Below are 19186 nucleotides of genomic sequence, written 5' to 3'. Positions count from 1 at the left end.
TTGATGAATTTTATTTGTAATTAACCTCATTTTCTGCCATAGACTTGTTTACCCACATCATTTCTCTTTAATCTTGGCCTGAGTAACTGGAACAGACATTAATCACTATTGCATTCTCTATTTAAAGTAAATGGCAGTATTTATTTTTTGTTTGAAAAGATGACATGAAGGCTTGAATTAAGGCTAAAAATGTTTTCAGAACTGTACGGCAGTAGTTTTGAGATTTGTGGAACTTTAGCCCCATCATCTGGTAAAATTTTGAACTGCATGGGGCTGATTATAAATCTTTGATTTAGAGCAGTGACTTTTAAACTGTTGTGACCTGTAGTGAGAAGGATATTTTACACAATACAAATTTCATATACCTCTGGTGCACTAATGTTTTCGTCTGTGGTTTTCTGTTTTTCTATTCCATTAAAAAAATGCCAGTTGTGACTGATCTCATAATTTGTTAATAAGTCCTGACCAGCAGTTTGAAAGTATTGCTGAAAAAATATTGAACGAAAGCAGTTACAGATACTGGAAAATTTAGATAAGTAGCAAATTCCATTTGTTATGCTAGGAAGGATGACAAAATAAACCCTGTAAACAGGATGCTGTATTTTCGTAATTATTTGTTGAAAGGTTTCAGGAGTGTGTTATTAAAAGGGTAGATGAATGGTATGAAATAGAAATTTAGAGAATTTTTTTCTTTTTAAACAGAGCAACAGAACAAAATAAAAAATGTATTATGGTGAAACTTTACTATGATGAATGCATTTTCATATTTGCATTCACTAATTGTAGTTATCTCTGTAACTAGTGTATAGTAGCAGCATTTTTTATTTTATGGCAGTAAAAACATTTTGAATTTTATTTTTAATGTTTTTAATTTTTAAAATTTTTTCAATTTGATTTTTTTTATTTAATTTTTATTTTTGTAGAAACAGGTTCTCACTGTGTTGCCCAGGCTGGGATTATAGCCTTGAGACACTGCACCTGGCCTTAAAACTATTTTTAAAAACAGTTCAGAGAGAGAGACAACGTAAGAGGGAAGATGGTCTCTGCCTTACTTGTTGTAATAAAACACTATATAAAGGTAACAAAAATCTTAACATGGTAGACACTCTTATCTCCCTCTACCCCACCATTTACGGGTGGGGGAACTCAGGTTGAGAGATTAGGAAATTTGCTGAGAAGTACTGGAGCTGGAATAGGAAGCCGAATGTATCAGACTTGAAAATTCATCAGTTTGTTAACTTTCTTTTCTTGATTATTAGGATAGTAGACTAGGTTTCAGAAGTGAAATGTTAGGATGCTTTTATGCAAATGCCAGAATATGTTTTTATCCTAGTTTGGATAAACAGATGAAATAGCAGTTTTCTTTTTTCCCCCTTTTCTTCAAGAATACCATCTCTAGTGTCTTTCTATAGCTGGTCATAGGGAATTCATCTCTTTTCAGTGGCTGTATGAACTATTGAGTGGATTTACATGAATTATATAATTATTACCTATTAATGGACTCAGCTGTAGAAATACCTTGAATTTAATGGTATATTCTTGAATATAATGGTAAAGTAAATATCTAGCAGCAGAATTGCCGGGTCAGAATGTTTGTACATTTTGGTAGGTAATGCCCAGTTGCTCTCCAAAAAGTTTGAATCTACTTAAAATCCCATTACAATTTTGTTTTTTTCATCTCAGCAACCCTGGATGTTTTCATTTTTACATTTTTGTGAAATTAGATGAATGATGGTATTTCGTTTTGATTTGCATTACTAATGAATTACGATTGAGCATGTTTTTGTGTTAGAAACTTTTTCAGAATTACTTGTTAATGTAATCTGTTTCTTTTCTCTTGTTTTCTTTTTTCTTTCTCTTTCCTTTTTTCTTTTTCCTTTTTCCTTTCCTGAGACGGAGTCTCCTTCCGTCGACAGGCTGGAGTGCAGTGGAGCAATCTTGGCTCACTGCAACCTCTGCTTCCTGAGTTCAAGTGATTCTCCTGCCTCAGCCTCCTGAGTAGCTGGGACTGTAAGCGCACGCCACCGTACTTGGCTGATTTTTGTATTTTTAGTAGAGATGGGGTTTCACCATGTTGGCCAGGATGATCTCTCTCTCCTGACCTTGTGATCTGCCTGCCTTGGCCTCCAAAGTGCTGGGATTACAGGCATGAGCCACCATGCCCGGCCCATGATGTAGTCTATTTCATAGTGATTTATAGCTCCTTTCATATTAGGGGGTATGTTTAACATTTATATTTTTTATTTAAATTTTTTTTGTATGGCACCCTAGAACTGAGCAGATGCTATTTATATTGCAAATATTTCTCTGTCTCTGAGGGGAAAAACATTAACCCCCCCAACTCATTCTTTATTTTACCCAGATTTCAGCAGGAGAAATGTCTTTAAGGAAATTAAAAAAAAAATCAAGTTGTAGAAAAATATTCGCAGTATAAATGGCATCTGCTTATTTCTGGGGCATAATACAGAAAAACTTAAAAATACTATATGGTGCTAGAATCCATTGAAATACACGCTAGACTGAAAAAAAAAAAAAAACTGTAACTATAAAGACTTTAAAGATGACGTAAGTACAGATACACACTTGCATTTCGGTCCCTACTGAGTGAGAGAGAAGTAAGTGTACATAAACGTGTGTGTTTTCTAACCTAGTAAGAAATAATTGTCTGGCCCTGGCGTGGTGGCTCACGCCTGTAATCCCAGCACTTTAGGAAACCAAGGTTGGTGATCACTTGAAGTCAGGAGTTCAAGACCAGCCTGGCCAATATGGTGTAATCCCATTTTTACTAAAAATACAAAAACTAACTGGATGTGTTGGTGGTGCCTGTAATTCAAGCTACTCCTCAAGGCTAAGGCACAAGAATCACTTGAACCTGGGAGGGGGAGGTTGCAGTGAGCCATGATCGTGCCACTGCACTCCAGCCTGGGTCACAGAGTGAGACTCCATCTCCAAAAAAAAAAAAAAGAATTATCTGTCTTTTTCAACCATTACTATCATTATATTTTTCCCAATGGGCAAGAGATGCCAACTTTGTTGTAATTTTGCATTTTGATTACAACAGAACCTGACCATGTTTTCATGTGATTGGTGACGCTTCATATTTTTGAGAAATGCCTTTTTGTATCCATTACTCATTTTTCCCATTGGGTTGTCTTTATTTGTATTGATTTATAGAGCTCTGTTTTCTTTTCTTTTTGAGACAGTCTCTCTCTGTCACGCCCAGGCTACAGTGCAGTGGTGTGATCTCAGTTCACTGCAGCCTCTGCTTCCTGGGTTCAAGCAAATTCTCCTGCCTCAGCCTTCCGAGCAGCTGGGACAACAGGCGTGTGCCACCACATATGGCTAATTTTAGTACAGACGGGGTTTCCCCATGTTGGCCAGGCTGGTCTTGAACTCCTGACCTCAGGTGAGCTGCCTGCCTTGGCCTCCCAAAGTTCTGGGATTACAGGTGTGTGCCACCGTTCCCGGCCCTTTTCAAACATTTTTTGATAATTTTCATGCATTTTCTTTTTAGATTACTGAGTCCACCTGTTTAAATTCTTAAACTGTTGGGAGTTTTGATTGTGGCTTTTATCAGATTAATGGATTAATATTGGGGCTAGTGACTTTTATACATTGTTAGAACTTTTCTGTATTTCTAATTTTTTGGAATAGCATTGTACGTTCTTTTATTTTGATACCTTTTTAAATACATTTGGTTTGGGGAAAAGGAATATGGAAATAACTTTAAGGGACTTAAAACTGAAGATTCATTTGACAGTTTATCTCTGATGTAGAAGAGAACTTTGAGCTGTAGTGGAAATGTTTATATCAAGTAGTGTGTGATACACTACATTTAATGTTTTGTTATACAAGAAGCATATCATATTTTAAGCATATCATATTTTAACCTGTTTTGGCATTGTAATGGCATTTTAACCTTTATGTTTTTTGGAAAAAAAGTTGTTGAACTCTTTCTAAGAACGTGCGCTTGTTTCCATTAGGTAGAAGAGAATGGACCAACGGTGAATCCATCATACACATTTAGAGTTCCCCAATTATCAAATACCTTGAAAATAACTGCAAAATATTTCTCTTAACCATTTAAAATTCTTGGAAATAAGTGAAATTGGAGTATTACTGGCTTTTAAAGTAATATTTAAGTTTTGTAAATGCTTGACTGTATTTTTTATAATTTGTTTCAGTCGTCATTGAATTTTGAGAAACATTCTGAAAACTTTGCATGGACAGAGAATCGTTATGATGTGAATCGTCGACGACACAACTCTTCAGATGGTTTTGATTCTGCTGTTGGACGTCCTAATGGAGGTAAAATTTGCTAAGGAATGATGTTTATGGCTAACTTTATGACTTTTAAAGAAGATTTTGATGTGATTCACTCCTTAAGCCTAACTCTCTTCTTTGAATTTATATTACTTTACTATTATCAAATAAAGGTAACTTTGGAAAGAAGGAAAAAAATGGATGGCGTACACATGGAAGAAATGGTACGGAAAACATAAATCATCGTGGGGGATACCATGGTGGGAGTTCCCGTTCTCGTAGCAGTATTTTCCATTCTGGAAAAAGCCATGGACTACATGAAAACAACATACCTGACAATGAAACCGGGAGGAAGGAAGACAAGAGAGAACGCAAACAGTTTGAAGCTGAGGATTTTGTAAGTTTGCTGTAACTTTTATACAAATGAAGTTTCTATTAGTGCTGTTATGGCATCAAGGCACTATTATGGTATTTTATTAGTGTAGCTCCTTTTCTGCAGGGATCACACTCCCGTAGGTATTTGTCCTATATGTATATTTTTATGTATCTATATGTATGTATGTTTGTATGTTTTTGAGACGGAGTCCTCTCTGTTGCCCAGACTAGAGTGCAATGGCTCATTCTCGGCTCACTGCAACCTCTGCCTCCTGGCTTCCAGTGATCCCCCTGCCTTAGCCCACCAACTAGCTGGGATTACAGGTACCTGCCACAGGGCCCAGCTAAATTTTGTATTTTTGTGGCGACAGGGTTTCACCACGTTGATCAGGCTGGTCTTGAACTCCTGACCTCAGGTGATCTGCCTGCCTAAGCTTCCCACAGTATTGGGATTATAGTCATGAGCTGCCACGCCTGGCCATTTGTCCAATTTTTAATCCTTGTATTTTGTGAGGGCTTGTTGTTTATTATCCTCCTAACCCCCATACCCCATTTTCTTTATCCCATTCTTTCTTTTTAAGTGTTGTGTTGCTGTTCCAGAGTCTTAACCATGTGGGTTTAAAAAGTTTTTGGTGTATTTATGTTGTGTTACACTTCATAGAAATTTGAACAATTTTTCTTAGGACTAGTAGGTGAGCTTAGTGCTGTATTTTCAAGCGCCCCATATCTCTAAAAAGCTGTCAAGATTTGGAAAGAATATTTTACCAATACATTTTATTTTAGACTGTTGCTTTTAAATAATACTTGGTTATTCGTGTATGACTCTTAAGTACATCCCAAGATTGTTTTCCTTGTCTTTTCAGCTATTTCTTTATTCAGATTTCTTTCTTTCTTTTTTTTTTTTGTGCCCAGGAATGCAAAGAAATTGTTATTCCAGGTCAGATACATTATGAATGTTAAGTCTACTACAAAAAATAAGTATGAAAACAAAGCCTTTTTTTTCCTATTCCTAAGTCTCATGTATGATTTAGACAGGAAGTGACATTTAATTTAGGACATAATAAGGAGCAAGCTTTTGTTAAGGAAGAGAGGGAGAGCTCATACCAAGGTGGGAGCATCCTTGGTTTATCTTATTTTTTTCATGTTTGTGTGTGTGTTGGGGTGGGGGTGCTGGTGGTGGTGGTATTGAGACAGGGCAGGGTCTGTATTCTTTTCCTAGGCTGGAGTGCAGTAGCACAGTTATAGCTCACTGTATAGACAAACTTCTGGGCTCAAGCAGTCCTCTTGCCTCAGCCTCTCAAGTAGCTCCCTCTAGGGCTATAGATGCACACCACCACACCCAGCTCACTATGTTGGCCTGGCTGATCGTGAACTTTTGGCCTCAAGCAATCCTCCCACCCCTGCTTGCCAAAGGGCTGGGATTATAGGCATGAGCCATCATAATTAGCCAACCTTGTGATGTTTAAGGGATAAAAGTTCGGATAGAGAGATAGGAAAGGATTTAAATTGAATGGAATTTTTGCAGGTCATCAAAGTACAGAATTTTAGTTTGATTACAAGGTTAATGAGGAGCTTGTTTAGAGAGTAGTCGTGATGTGATGTTAGTTTTTACAGTTCTTAGGTCTTGAATGGATTATAGTAGGAAAGGAGGAGAGAATGATTCAGGAAAAAATATTGGCTTGAACTGGGTAGTTGAGATAAATGAAAATAGATAGTTTTTGGATATGATTTAGCAGTAGTTTGGATGGAAGGTTTCAGTAAGAGGAAAAATTTGATAGATTGGATTAGGGCAGGAAGTGGTAAGGGATAGAAAAATAAAAGATTACTCTTAGGTCCTATTATCAAGTAACTGTGTAAATACTCTGTATTCCCATGTTAGTGATCTGCTTTTTCCAGTCAGTAATCACCATAACATTGATATTTTACAATACAGTTGACCCTTGGATAATACAAAGGTTAGGGGTAATGATCTCCCCTCGGAGCCTAATCTGCATATAACTTGACTGCCCCCAAAACTTAACTGCTAGTAGCCTACTGCTGACCAAACTCTTGATGGTAATATAAAGTTGATCAGTACATATTTTTTATATGTAATGTATACTGTATTTTTACAGTAAGCTAGAGAAAAACATTAAAATCATAAGGAAGAGGAAATTTATTTACTATTGATTAAGTGGAAATGGGTAGTCATAAAGGTTTTAATCCTTGTTTTCATGTTCAGTAGGCCAAGGAGAAAGAGAAGGGGTTGGTCTGGCTGTTTCAGGTGGCACAGATGGAAGAAAATCTAGATATAAGGGGATTTGCACAGTTCAAACCTGTGTTGTTCAAAGGTCAACGGTATAAACAAACTGGGAATGGTAATAGTACTCTCATTATGTTTTGAGGGTTAAATTAGTAATACAACTAAATTAAAACTGTGCGACACATAGTAAGTACTCAGTAAAAACTAATTGCTGCTATTATTTTTTATATCCCACCCGCATTCTCAAGATGTGGTTATCATTATTATAATCCTAGACTTGGCAGAGTATAATTTTTAATAATATACTTTAAAGATGCTGTGCACATGTAACCACCACCAAAATCTTCTGTTTAGTTTGTATCTCTGAAGAAATCATAGGGGTATGCGTGTATACTTGCTTTATAATAATCTCAGTACAATGTTACTAATCATTTTTAGGTGATTAAAATATTTATATTAGAATTCATTTTATTTAATATATATTAAGTACCTTCTTTAAATGTGGCAGTTTGTGTGCTAGGAATATGAAAAATACCTGATAGAATACTGGAAAGTCAGGATTTTGGACGATAAATGCATCTAGCAAGATTAGCTTTAGAGTACTCATTCAGTACTCATCTCACTTTTCTTTTTAGTAATCCTGAACATCACTTGTTGAAATACAAATTTGGACTTGGCTTTGATAGTGAGTGTGTTAACTAGTGATGAAAACTTTAAGAACTGGGGGCTGTTCATGCCTGTTATCCCAGCACTTTAGAAGGCTGAGGTGGGGGGTCAAGTGAGGCCATGAATTTGAGACCAGGCTGGGCAACATAGCAAGACCCCACATCTACAGAATTTTCATTAAAAAATTAAAATTCTTATTAGGCCGGGCATAGTGGCTCACTCCTGTAATCTCAGCACTTTGGGAGGCTGAATTAGGTGGATCACTTGAGGCCAGGAATTCGAGATCAGCCTGGCCAATGTGGTAAAAAACCCTGTCTCTACTAAAAATACAAAAGTTAGTTGGGCGTGGTGCTGCTCGCCTGTAATCTCAGCTACTTGAGAGGCTGAGACAGGAGAATCGCTTGAACCGGGGAGGTGGAAGTTGCAGTGAGCCGAGATCACATCACTTTACTCCAGCCTGGTTGATAGAGTGAGACTGCATCTAAAAAAAAAAAAAAAAATAAATAAATAAAAATAAAAAAATTGATCTGATTTTCCTCTTCTCTGATCTCAACCTTATGCTAAGGAGGGATTATTTCTCAGACTGATGCAAAGACCTCCATTCTTTTGAGAGAGAGAGAGAGAGAGAGAGAGAGAGAGAGTGTGTGTGTGTGTGTGTGTTTAAATCAAGTTTATTAAGAATGTTAAGGAATAAGACAATGGCTACTCCATAGACAGAGAAGCCTGTTTTTTAATTCTGACTCATTTCTTAGTTATGGATATGGAAAATATTAAACTCTCTAGTTTTCTCTGACCAGCAATGAGTATAGATAGTAACTATTTTAATGGTTAGCAGAGTAAGCTGAGAGTAAGGTTTATGAGTAATTCATCTTTAATACAGACTGAATGTGCTTTATCTGCAATGCTTGGGACCGGAAATGTTGTGGATTTTTGATCTTTTCAGATTTTATATTTAGTAGTTCAACATTCTTTATCTGAAACTCCAAAATCCAAGTGCTTCAGTAAGTAGGCAGAGCGTCACACTGGTACTCAAAAAGTTTCAGATTTTATAGCTTTTCTGTACTAAGAACCCGTAGCTAAGAGTTGGTCATATTTGATTCATCAGTTACAGCATGTATGGTTTTGAGATTGCTTTTAAAGGATTTATTTTTAAAAGGTGAAATGTTTGTTCCAACTTTCTTCCAGCCATCTTTAAATCCTGAATATGAGAGAGAACCAAATCACAATAAATCTTTAGCTGCAGGTGTGTGGGGTAAGTAATTTTTTATCTGTATTTGAGGGGCACAAAATGTTGATATTTATAGATTTCACTTTTTTGTGTTTTTAAAAATAGCAGGCTAGAATAAAACTTTATTTTTAAAATACTTGTATTGGATGTGCTTAGCTACAAAAAAGGTAACATCTTTAAAAAGGAGGTTTGGAATAGAAGAATCTGATTTGAAGCAGTTGCTTTGCACATGTTAGTATCATTAAACATACTCGAATATGACTTTTAAAAAATGATTATAAGTTTTGAGAGCAACCAGATAATCCTAAAGAAACAAAAACTTAGTTTAAATTAATTTTTAGTTGTTTGAAGTTGAAAACTTTAACTGTCGAAGTACTTTTGATCATAGTGTGAAATGAAGTTAATGTTTTTACTTATGAAAATGGTTATGTGTATATTATAGACTGTTAAAGATAATTGAATAAAATTTGCTTGTGGAGCTAGTTTATATTTGAAATTATTTGCCTTTGATTTTCAAAGCTTAATGAGAGTTCTTCTGGTAATACCCACCCCCCCATTTAAAAAAAAAAGAGTGCTGACAGTTCAATTTGATAGCATTTTAAAGAAGATTACACTGAACTCATAGTACAATTTAGACAGCTTTTTAAAGATTCAAGTGAAGTTTAAAATAATGGAAAAATTTTTTAATACTAAGATTTGACATCTGAAAAATAAATTTAATTATTTGATACTAAATTCAGAGGTGCTCAATCCATGTTGGAACTTAAACACATATTCATTTGTATTTTTCTATTGAAAATCAACAACTCACTAAAATGAAAGGATTGTGGCTTATGACAGCATACTAGTCATAACAGTAAAGGCATTATTTTAAACTTTGCCACTTCCTGTGCTATATTGTATGTATGAGGTGAAACTGGGGAATTATTTTGTTTTCTTCTGCTCTCCCTCTTTATTTAAGGGCTTTTTGAGGGTGGGGGTGGGGGTGGTCAGACACTTTTGTTAGAACCATGTGAATGGCATTGTTTTTTCTGTATTGCAAATTAGTATTTCTGCCACTCTCCCCAGGCCTACACGCCCAGACACACACATACCCAACCAAAAAAATCTCCCAAGCTCCTCTCTTAGGTATGTTTCCTTATTATTCAGTTTTTCTGGGAACAACTGATTGCATAAGAATATAGAACCACCTGGAAGGTGTTAAATAGAATCTTTTAAGGAATTAGGAATAATTTGGATTTGATTAGAATGAAAGTAAATTTTAAAAATCAAGAATGCCAGTGAGTGTTTGTCATATAAAACTGTAGATACTATTGGTACTGATCCTGGGTTGATTTAATAATCTTAGAAATGATTTAGAGACAAAGACATATTTGAAAATAATAAGAATAAAATGTATTAATATAAAGATTTTGGTTCTACTGTTTCAGGGTTGGTCTAAGGATTTTGAGTACTAGTTGAAAAGATGTTCAAAAGGAAGATGTACTCTTTACTGTGTTTAGGTAAACTAAGAAATGTGTTTGCATAAACAAAAAAAAAATGGTTAATTGTGGAATGGTTAATGGTTAAATTCCCAGTACTTCCCGTAGGAATACAATGAAACTCTCATTGTATCACACTTTACTATTCCTCTCTCAGTTTCCCCCCTGGGTTCCCAAGTATTGTTTTCCCTATTGCAACATTTAAAATAGCTATGTTCCTGAGGAAGACAAGAATTTTAGGAAAGACTTCAATAGAACTTTCCTAGTGCTACTTCCCTCCAGGTAAGTAAAAATTTACTAACAAAAATATAATATTTATAAAAAGAAAAAGCAATTTGTCCCAAAAACTATAATTTTGTAGATTAAAAACTGGCAGACTTAAACATGATACCCCAATTTGAGAAATACCCTGTGGGGAAAGTAATTAAGCCATTTATAGTATAGCTACATAAATTGAATTCTGATTAGAACCTAGTTGGGTTTACTGGAAACACCTTCATGTAGCTTATACCTGTGATTTCTATAGTGTTTTTATCCTAACCAGGATCATCTGTTTGATGCATAAGATTAATGGTTATTAAATAGTTCATCTCCATGCTCTTAATAATTTAAAACAGGAATTCAAGCTGCCATGAGAATTTAATATAATTGTTTGATTGATTAATTTTTTGGGTGAGGAAGAAAGAGTGATGTACATTCAAGTGTTTGTTTACAATTGAGTTGAGTTGCATTAATAATTAGTGGCTACTGATCATGTGTTTTCAGAAGTCCTATAGGCTGTTTTTGTGTTAGTACGTTGGCAACATATTACTGGCAGAGCTTAACATTTACTTATGATATTAAATAATGAGAAATTTTAGTGACTAATAATTAGCATAAGCATGGTCTTCTTCCAGCTCAACATTTGTATTTTTTTCAGCTCCTTGGTAGTTTGATGAGCTTTCTCAATTTTAGCTCATATTTGATAGACTACTTAAGAGCATAAAGGTTCATTGTTCAGAGTTCTTTTGGTTTGTTGAGCATTCTAAATCAAAGCAAATTAGTGACCAGTTAATATAGATGGGTTGTTTTTCTAGAGGATTCTGATGATATTTGCCACAAGCATACAGATTGAGTGAAATGATTGCATTTCGTGAAGTAAATTATGATGAAAGCCAGTGGGGTTGATTTTACTAATAGGAACTTTGGTAAACAGAATTAAGGGAGGGGAAAATTCTTCATTGAGTTTCGTTGACAGTATTCTGTTGATGAATTGCTTTGTTTTTATATTGAAATGACTTCCACTTTTTAAAATATCTTACGAAAACAATGTTTTAAGAAAAGTCATGCAACGTGTTCAAGGTTGAAAAGAGAAAATTAATAGGATTTGAGTAGGCAACTTGATACAACTAGATACAAGTACATTTTATTTGGTCTAAGTTAGAATTGGACATTGTTTATATTTGTGAAGTGCATTTCTTTTTTTTTTTTTTTTTCTTTTTTTTTTTTTTGAGACGGAGTTTCACTCTTGTTACCCAGGCTGGAGTGCAATGGCGCAATCTCGGCTCACCGCAACCTCCGCGTCCTGGGTTCAGGCAATTCTCCTGCCTCAGCCTCCTGAGTAGCTGGGATTACAGGCATGTGCCACCATGCCCAGCTGATTTTTTGTATTTTTAGTAGAGACGGGGTTTCACCATGTTGACCAGGATGGTCTTGATCTCTTGACCTCGTGATCCACCCGCCTCGGCCTCCCAAAGTACTGGGATTACAGGCGTGAGCCACCGCGCCCGGCCGAAGTGCGTTTCTTAAGTGTGTTCTTTATATTAATAATGTTGGGAACCCCCATTAAAGGGAAAATACCATATTGATTGCTATTGATATAAATTATAACAGTGAAACTCATTTGACTAAAACTCATAGTATTATAAACTGAAATAGATTTGCCAATTAAATGAGAACATTAAAAACCAATCAGGTGTGATTGTTCATGCCTGTAATCCTAGCACTTTGGGAGGCCAAGGCGGGAGGATCATCAGAGGTCAGGAGTTCAAGACCAGCCTGGCCAACATAGTAAAACTGGTTTCTACTAAAAATACAAAAATTAGCCCGGCATGGTGGCATATCTGTAATCCCAGCCACTTTGGAGGCTGAGGCATGAGAATTGCTTGAATTGGGGAGGCAGAGGTTGCAGTTGCAGTGAGCTAAGATTGCACCACTGCATTCCAGCCTGGGTGACAAAGCAGCACTTGTGTCCAAAAACAAAAACCCCCACATTAAAAACCAACAAAATTCAAATAGCACCAACCTTTATAAAAATGATCTTAAACAGATTATGTATTTTTTGGTAGTAAAATTAGTGTTCGCAATAGGAACTTGTTTAAATTGCTGTGGTATAGATTTGTTGCATTTGGTCTGTGTATACTATTGTCTTAATGTGAGCCAAGTTTTCAAATTATTTGAAAGCTTACTGGGTGCAGTGGCTCATGCCTGTAATCCTAGCATTTTTGGAGCATGGAATGGGAGGATCACTTGAGACCAGGAGCTCAAATAGTAAGACCCTCATCTCTACAAAAATTAAAAAAAAAAAAAATTAACTGGATGTGGTTGTGTATGTCTATAGTCCTAGTTAACTTGGGAAGCTCAGCTGAGAGGATTGCTTGACCCCTTGGTTTCCAGGTTGCCGTAAGCTATGGTTATGCCGCTGCCCTGCATCCTGGGCAACAGAGCAAGACCCTTTCTCCAAAGAAAGAAAAGAGAAAATTTGATTAATTCAGATACTAATTACCCTTCACTTGGCTACATGCTTTTGTTTATACTTTAAATTTGCCTCTTGTGTCAAAATAATAGGAAACTAAACTGGCATCAATGTGATGGTGACTCTTGACGTCACTTGGAGTAGTGCACACTTAAAAGCCTCTTATCCCAACCATTCAGTGTAGGTTTATTAGTATTTTTAGTTGGAATGATAAACATTTTGAAATATCTGGCACAAGAATAATTTCCATTTTCTTCATTAATATAATGGTTAAGAGTATTGAGTTTAGAATCAGATGTGGCCCTAACATTAGATCTTTTGCTTGTTGATTATTTAGATTTTGGGCAGATTTCTTAATCTGAGTGAATTTGCTTATCTGTGAGGTGAGGATGACCACAGAAATCATAATGAGAAAAGCATTGTTAAGGTTAAATTGCCTACTATGTAAAAATCTTTGGTTATGTCACAGGTGTTTAATAAATACCAGCTAATTATGTTGTTCAAATCCAATAAATGAAAGAGATTCTAGTTGTAGAATTGTTAAAAGGTGAAAAATGGATTTCTAGGTAGTGGGCCAAAGAATGAAGTAGTTAAATGTAGTGATTGAGTTAGAAACTTCATGTATGTAGAAGGTAGCTATATGGAGAGTGTAGTGAAAGAAAAGAGATGAAGAATTGAAATGTTAGCTCTGAATTATCTGTGTGGTCAATTTACTTTGTATTATGTGTGGCACTATTTTGATTCTAATTTGTCTTCCTGAGAATTGGGCCAGTTTCCTGTCACCACTGCAGTTATAGAAGAAAACTAATTCTTACATTCATGGCTATGGGGAGAGCATGAATAACAAGACATTAAAGTTATGTTTACTATTTAAAGTCAGTTACAGGGCCAGGAGTGGTGGCTCAGGCCTTGAATCCTAGCTCTTTGGGAGACTGAGGTGGGAAGATAACTTAAAGCCAAGAGTTCGAGACCAGCCTGGGGCAGCTAGCGAGACCTTGTTTCTACAAAAATAAAAAGATCAGTTATTGTCAGGCTACAGTTATTTGTGAGGATATAATATTTGCCTTCAGTTGTTCTGAACTTAAATTAGACCATGAGAATACCTGTGTAGGTGAGCTTTAGTATTAAGTACATGAAACTTATAGAAGGAATTCACTTATTTTCTTATTCTTTTATAAAAGTGTTGAGGTCCTTCATCAATATATAAGTTTTCTCTTTTAAAATAAAAACATTTGGGGTCTTGTTCTTATAGTTAACCAAGTGACAGCAAATATTGGATAATATTTGACTCTGAGACCTTAAATATTTGGCAAGGTTTTTCCAGGAGAATTTGTGGGAAAGTCTATGAATAGATGAGCCAATTTATAAATAATATAAAATGGGTATAAGTGATGCAAATTAAGTCTTGCCTTTTAGTGCTACATCACTTCTTCCATTACTTAGAGGTTATTGTTACCATTAAGAGCACTTCTTTTTCTTAAATGAGCAGGTTTATGTCAATTATTCAGAGTTGTTTTACAGGACATAGATTGGTTTTTATCATGTCTGTCTTAAGTTTTTCTTATACTTACAGGTCAACCTAAAATTCTTTTTTTCCCCTTGCTGTCTAATTCCAGGTTAAGCAACCTGAAATTCTTGCAAAAGGGCACCTTTAATTTGAATTGTAATTGGAATTCAATGTTAGTGACAGTATATGGCTTTTCTGTATTTTTTTCTAGTAATTATTTGAATATGAAACATTTCACAGAAAATCTCAGAAAAGAGCTATTGTTTTTCATTTTATAGGTGAGAGATTAACTCATATAAGGTTATACAGCTGATAAGATTGGAGCTAGTATTCAAATTCTGATGAATCCGGTACAAAAGTAGGTATTCTTCTGTGCTGTAATATTTAAATGCGAATTCTTTTTGTTGACTTTGAGGCAGGGTCTTGCTCTGTCCCCCAGGTGGGAGTGCAGTGGTACAATCATGGCTCATTGCAGCTCCAATCTCCTACCTAGGCTCAAGCGATCTTCCTGCCTCATTTTAAAATTTTTTGTGGAGATGAGGTCTCATTATGTTGCCCAGCCTAGCTTTGAACTCCTGGGCTCAGGTAATCCATCCTACCTCCAGAAGTGCTGCGATTACAGGTGTGAGCCACCGTGCCTGGCCTATATATGAATATTTTTTTTTTTTTAGATGGAGTCTTGCACTGTCTTCCAGGCTGCAGTGCAATGACGTGATCTCGGCTCAGTGCAACCTCCACTTACCGGATTCAATCAATTCTCCTGCCTCAGTCGCCCGAGTAGCTGGGATTACAGGTGCCCGCCACCATGACTGAGCAATTTTTTGTATTTTTAGTAGAGATGGGGTTTCATTATGTTGGCCATGTTGGTCTTGAGCTCATAATCAGCCCACCTCGGCCCCCTAAAGTGCTGGGATTACAGGCGTCAGCCACTGTGCCCGGCCTAATACGAATTCTTAATAAACACAATATTGGCTTATCTCTCCGCTTCCCTCTCAGTCCCTGTCCTCTTTCTTCAGGGACCTTTGTCATCTCTTACTCTGCTACCTACTCTTCTGTGAGTGATTTCTCAGGTTTCACTTTTCTTCTTTATAGGATATTTCGTCATTCTTTGCACTGAAGACCTCATTGAGGAACCAGCCAGAATATTTCTTATTCCTAGGTGTCTAGGAATCCAGTTTTAGGGAAGGTGAAATTTGTACTCAGGAACTATATTGAGGCTTAAAGACGAAATATCTACTTGCCTATCTAGTTTCTCTTTTGCTCCCTTGTTTTTGTTTTGAGACAGGGTCACACTCAGTGGCCCAGACTGGAGTACAGTGGTGCCATCACAGCTCACTGCAGCCTCAACCTCCTGGACTCAAGCAGTCCCCCTATGTCAGCCCCCCTAGTACCTGAGACTACAGGTACACATCACTATGTCTGGCTAATTTTAAAAAATTTTTCTGTAGAAACGGAGTTTCATTATATTGCTCAGGCTGGTGGACTCCTGGCCTTAAGCAGTCCTCTCACCCTGGTCTCCCAAAGTGCTGGGATTACAGGCATGAGTCACCACACCAGCCTGCTTCTCATTGATTGCGTATGTATAAAATTTTTTTTTATCTTGTATCTTCAACCTTCCACATGGGATCATTTTCCTTCTGCCTAAAGTATATTCTTTAGAATTTATAAGGATCTTTTCTTGAATTATTTAATTTTTATTTGTCAAAGTTGCATTTCTGCCCTCTGCCATATCTGTCATTTTCAAGTCCCAATCTCAAGGTTGTACATGGTAAATTAGATCCTTCCTCAGCTGTTAGGTTCTTTTGTGTAAATTTAAACTTGTTACTTACTTCTCTAGAAATGTGTGTTGAAATTATTTTTTTGGATTTGACTACTAATGTTATTTTGTATAGTTGTGTTTGGTTTCCTCTCATAGTAATTTTAACATAAGAATTTAGAAGAAGATAAACTTATGTGCTTAGCCACATTGAACTAGAAGTCTCTGTTGGCCATGTTTAGACTGACTTGTGTGCAGTGATAGAACTGCCCCTGCTTTAATACCTTGATTCCTCTCAGATGAGATTACCTTTCTCCATTTTGTTAGCATTGATCATTCTTTGGATTCCTGGGTTTTACTTTAGATTTTGAGTTACATGCTATGATTTTCTCTTATAGTTTATTAATTTCAAGAATCTTTTTTTTGTACTTTATCCATGCCATCATCATCGGTTTACCAAAAATAATTGGAAATCTTACATGGTGTAGTATAGTACTTGACTGTCCTTTAAGATCTTTATTTGTTTTGTTAACTTTATTGTGTAATATCATCAGAAAAGCTATACTTCGGTATAGCTTTCTGTGTTTTTATGTGCCAGAGATGTCTTTTTTAGCCCATGATACTGGGCTTTTTTTTTTAGCTGTTGGGAAGTTTGAATCTTTAACCTCTTAAGTCAACATGTGTTTAGTTTTTGGAAATACGAACCTCTTCTCAGGTTATTTTTAGCCCTTGTTCTTTTTATCCTTTAGCATTTCAAGTATATGAAGCACCATACCAGCTTTATCTTTTGGAGAGGTTGAATCCTCCCATGAACTGGCAAGTCCCTCTGGGTTTCCCTAGGAGTTCATATTTAGTTTTGGGTTTTGAGATGATGCATTAGGAAACTTGATTTAGGTTTTGGGGAAGGAATCATTACAGGTATTTACCCAGCCCACTAATACTCATGGTCTTATTTAATGTGCAGAACTCATTTTAATTTAGAATTTCTGGGATTTCTCTCTTTAATTCTAAGCATTCCAACTGTGGAACATGCTTTCAAAGCTTTTGTAAGAGAATACATACTTCACTGCAACATCTGTTTGATTACATATACACATTGATTAAATTATAGGAATAGTGTTTATTTTTAGCAACTGCAGTGGTCTTGAGAAAAGTCTGCCTTTAGCAATTATTTGTATTACTCTTCAGAAATCAGGATTGAGTTGGTTGCTCTGTATTCATATAATGCTTTTAATGCAGATAAATGGTCAATAAATACATGAATGAATTTATATCGTGAAATACAATTCTCTTTTTTCTTAGTCATAACTGAAGTATGTAGACATAAAAGGAATATAATTTCTTATTGGTAATAACTTTGTAAGTTGAGTAAAAAGGGAGAATGAAAAAATTAATTTTAATTCTCTTTTCAAATGGGGAAGGGAAAAAAATAGAAATGTATTTTATATTCTAAGTCTTAAGATTCATTAGGATGAAATTTGCAATTTTTTTATAGTGAATGCAAGGCATGATAGAATGTAATTTGTCTTGGTTTTGACATTCTGGGCCACTGTCTAGCAGAATTTATCTGTAGTACTTGACATTGCCCAATTCTTCCTGTACTCTGGGATAATGTTTTAGCTTTACTTCTTAAGTTTGAATATAGTTTGTACTTATTTAGTTTAATTATTTTACCCAGGGGACAGCTATTAGTTAAAAAAATAAATAAATAAAATGTTTGGAATATACTGTTCTTTTGGTGGTTTTATTTAGTACTAAAATTTGAAATTGTGAGTGACTCTTGGTCGTGCTTTATTTATGCAGAATATCCTCCGAATCCTAAATCTAGAGCTCCAAGGATGCTGGTCATTAAGAAAGGTAATACAAAAGACTTACAGCTGTCTGGATTCCCTGTAGTAGGAAATCTTCAGTCACAGCCAGTTAAGAATGGAACTGGTCCAAGTGTTTATAAAGGTTTAGTCCCTAAACCTGCTGCTCCACCTACAAAAGTAAGTTCTAAATTACCACAAATGTAAGTTTTGAGTTGATACCAAATTATGTAGTATAGGGGAAAATGTTAAAGAATTTCAAGTGTGTATGGAGGTACTTCATGGGGTGCTGAGTTCTAGGTGGCAAGAGTTGACCCATATGTGCTCTTAATTATCTTTGATGTGGTGTGTGTGTTTCTATTGTTTAGTAGTAGTAAGTGAAAATTATAATTTCTTTTTTTGCTAGATGTATTGGTGATGTATTAATGATAATGTTGTTTTAACTGGTGCTCAGTTTTAGGTTTTGAAAACAGTGTTTATGTAGCTTTGGAAAAAATAGCAATTTAGTTATCTAAATGCTCAGTTTTGATTTTATTTGTAGAAAAAGAAAGGGACAGAACTATGTAGGTATAATGCAGTGTGATACAAAAATAATTGTTTTTATGAGTCTAGTGTAGTCGTTTTTGTTTTATAATAGTCACTGTTTTTGTCTTTCTCCTATAGCCTGTTTTTGATAGCCATTAATGTTTGTGTGTTTTTCTTTAGCCTACACAGTGGAAAAGCCAAACGAAAGAAAATAAAGTTGGAACTTCTTTCCCTCATGAGTCTACATATGGTGTTGGCAACTTTAATGCTTTTAAATCAACTGCCAAGAATTTTAGTCCATCAACAAATTCAGTGAAAGAGGTATGACATTAAAAATTACTCTTGAGGAATGTAACATTTTAATCATGATAATTTAACAAAGATTAAAAGTTAGAAATTCATTAAATGAATACATTAAAATGAGATAGTTTCATTCCTTCAGAAAACTGGATTCATGTACTTCATTTGTTAACCAGTTTTGCACTTTGGGAAAGTAGGAATCATTTAAAGTATTTTAAATGAAAATTCCCAGCTGGGTGTGGTAGCCCATGCCTATAATCCCAACACTTTGGGAAGTGGTACAGAAGGATCACTTGGGCCC

The 19186-nt window shown here is 35.6% G+C and overlaps 1 protein-coding gene across 5 annotated transcripts in view; it reads left to right on the top strand.

Annotated features, from left to right (window-relative positions):
* The window catches only part of GPBP1 (GC-rich promoter binding protein 1), a 75224-nt gene that overhangs the window by 40795 nt on the left and 15243 nt on the right, over positions 1-19186 (top strand). For 3 of the 5 annotated variants that reach the window (XM_032280354.1, XM_032280362.1, XM_032280347.1), the window contains exons 4-9: positions 4185-4308; positions 4437-4660; positions 8732-8798; positions 9843-9902; positions 18056-18240; positions 18766-18906. In XM_032280354.1, coding sequence (XP_032136245.1) covers positions 4185-4308; positions 4437-4660; positions 8732-8798; positions 9843-9902; positions 18056-18240; positions 18766-18906 — 801 coding nt within the window. The remainder of the gene's footprint in view (positions 1-4184; positions 4309-4436; positions 4661-8731; positions 8799-9842; positions 9903-18055; positions 18241-18765; positions 18907-19186) is intronic. The other 2 variants (XM_032280381.1, XM_032280371.1) reach the window with 1 other exon arrangement.

This window comes from Sapajus apella, unplaced genomic scaffold, assembly GCF_009761245.1.
Source record: "Sapajus apella isolate SASKATOON/1434 unplaced genomic scaffold, GSC_monkey_1.0 scaffold1, whole genome shotgun sequence".
NCBI lineage: Eukaryota > Metazoa > Chordata > Mammalia > Primates > Cebidae > Sapajus > Sapajus apella.
Note: the sequence above shows the minus strand (reverse complement) of the source record. Positions and strands in the feature narration are given on the sequence as shown.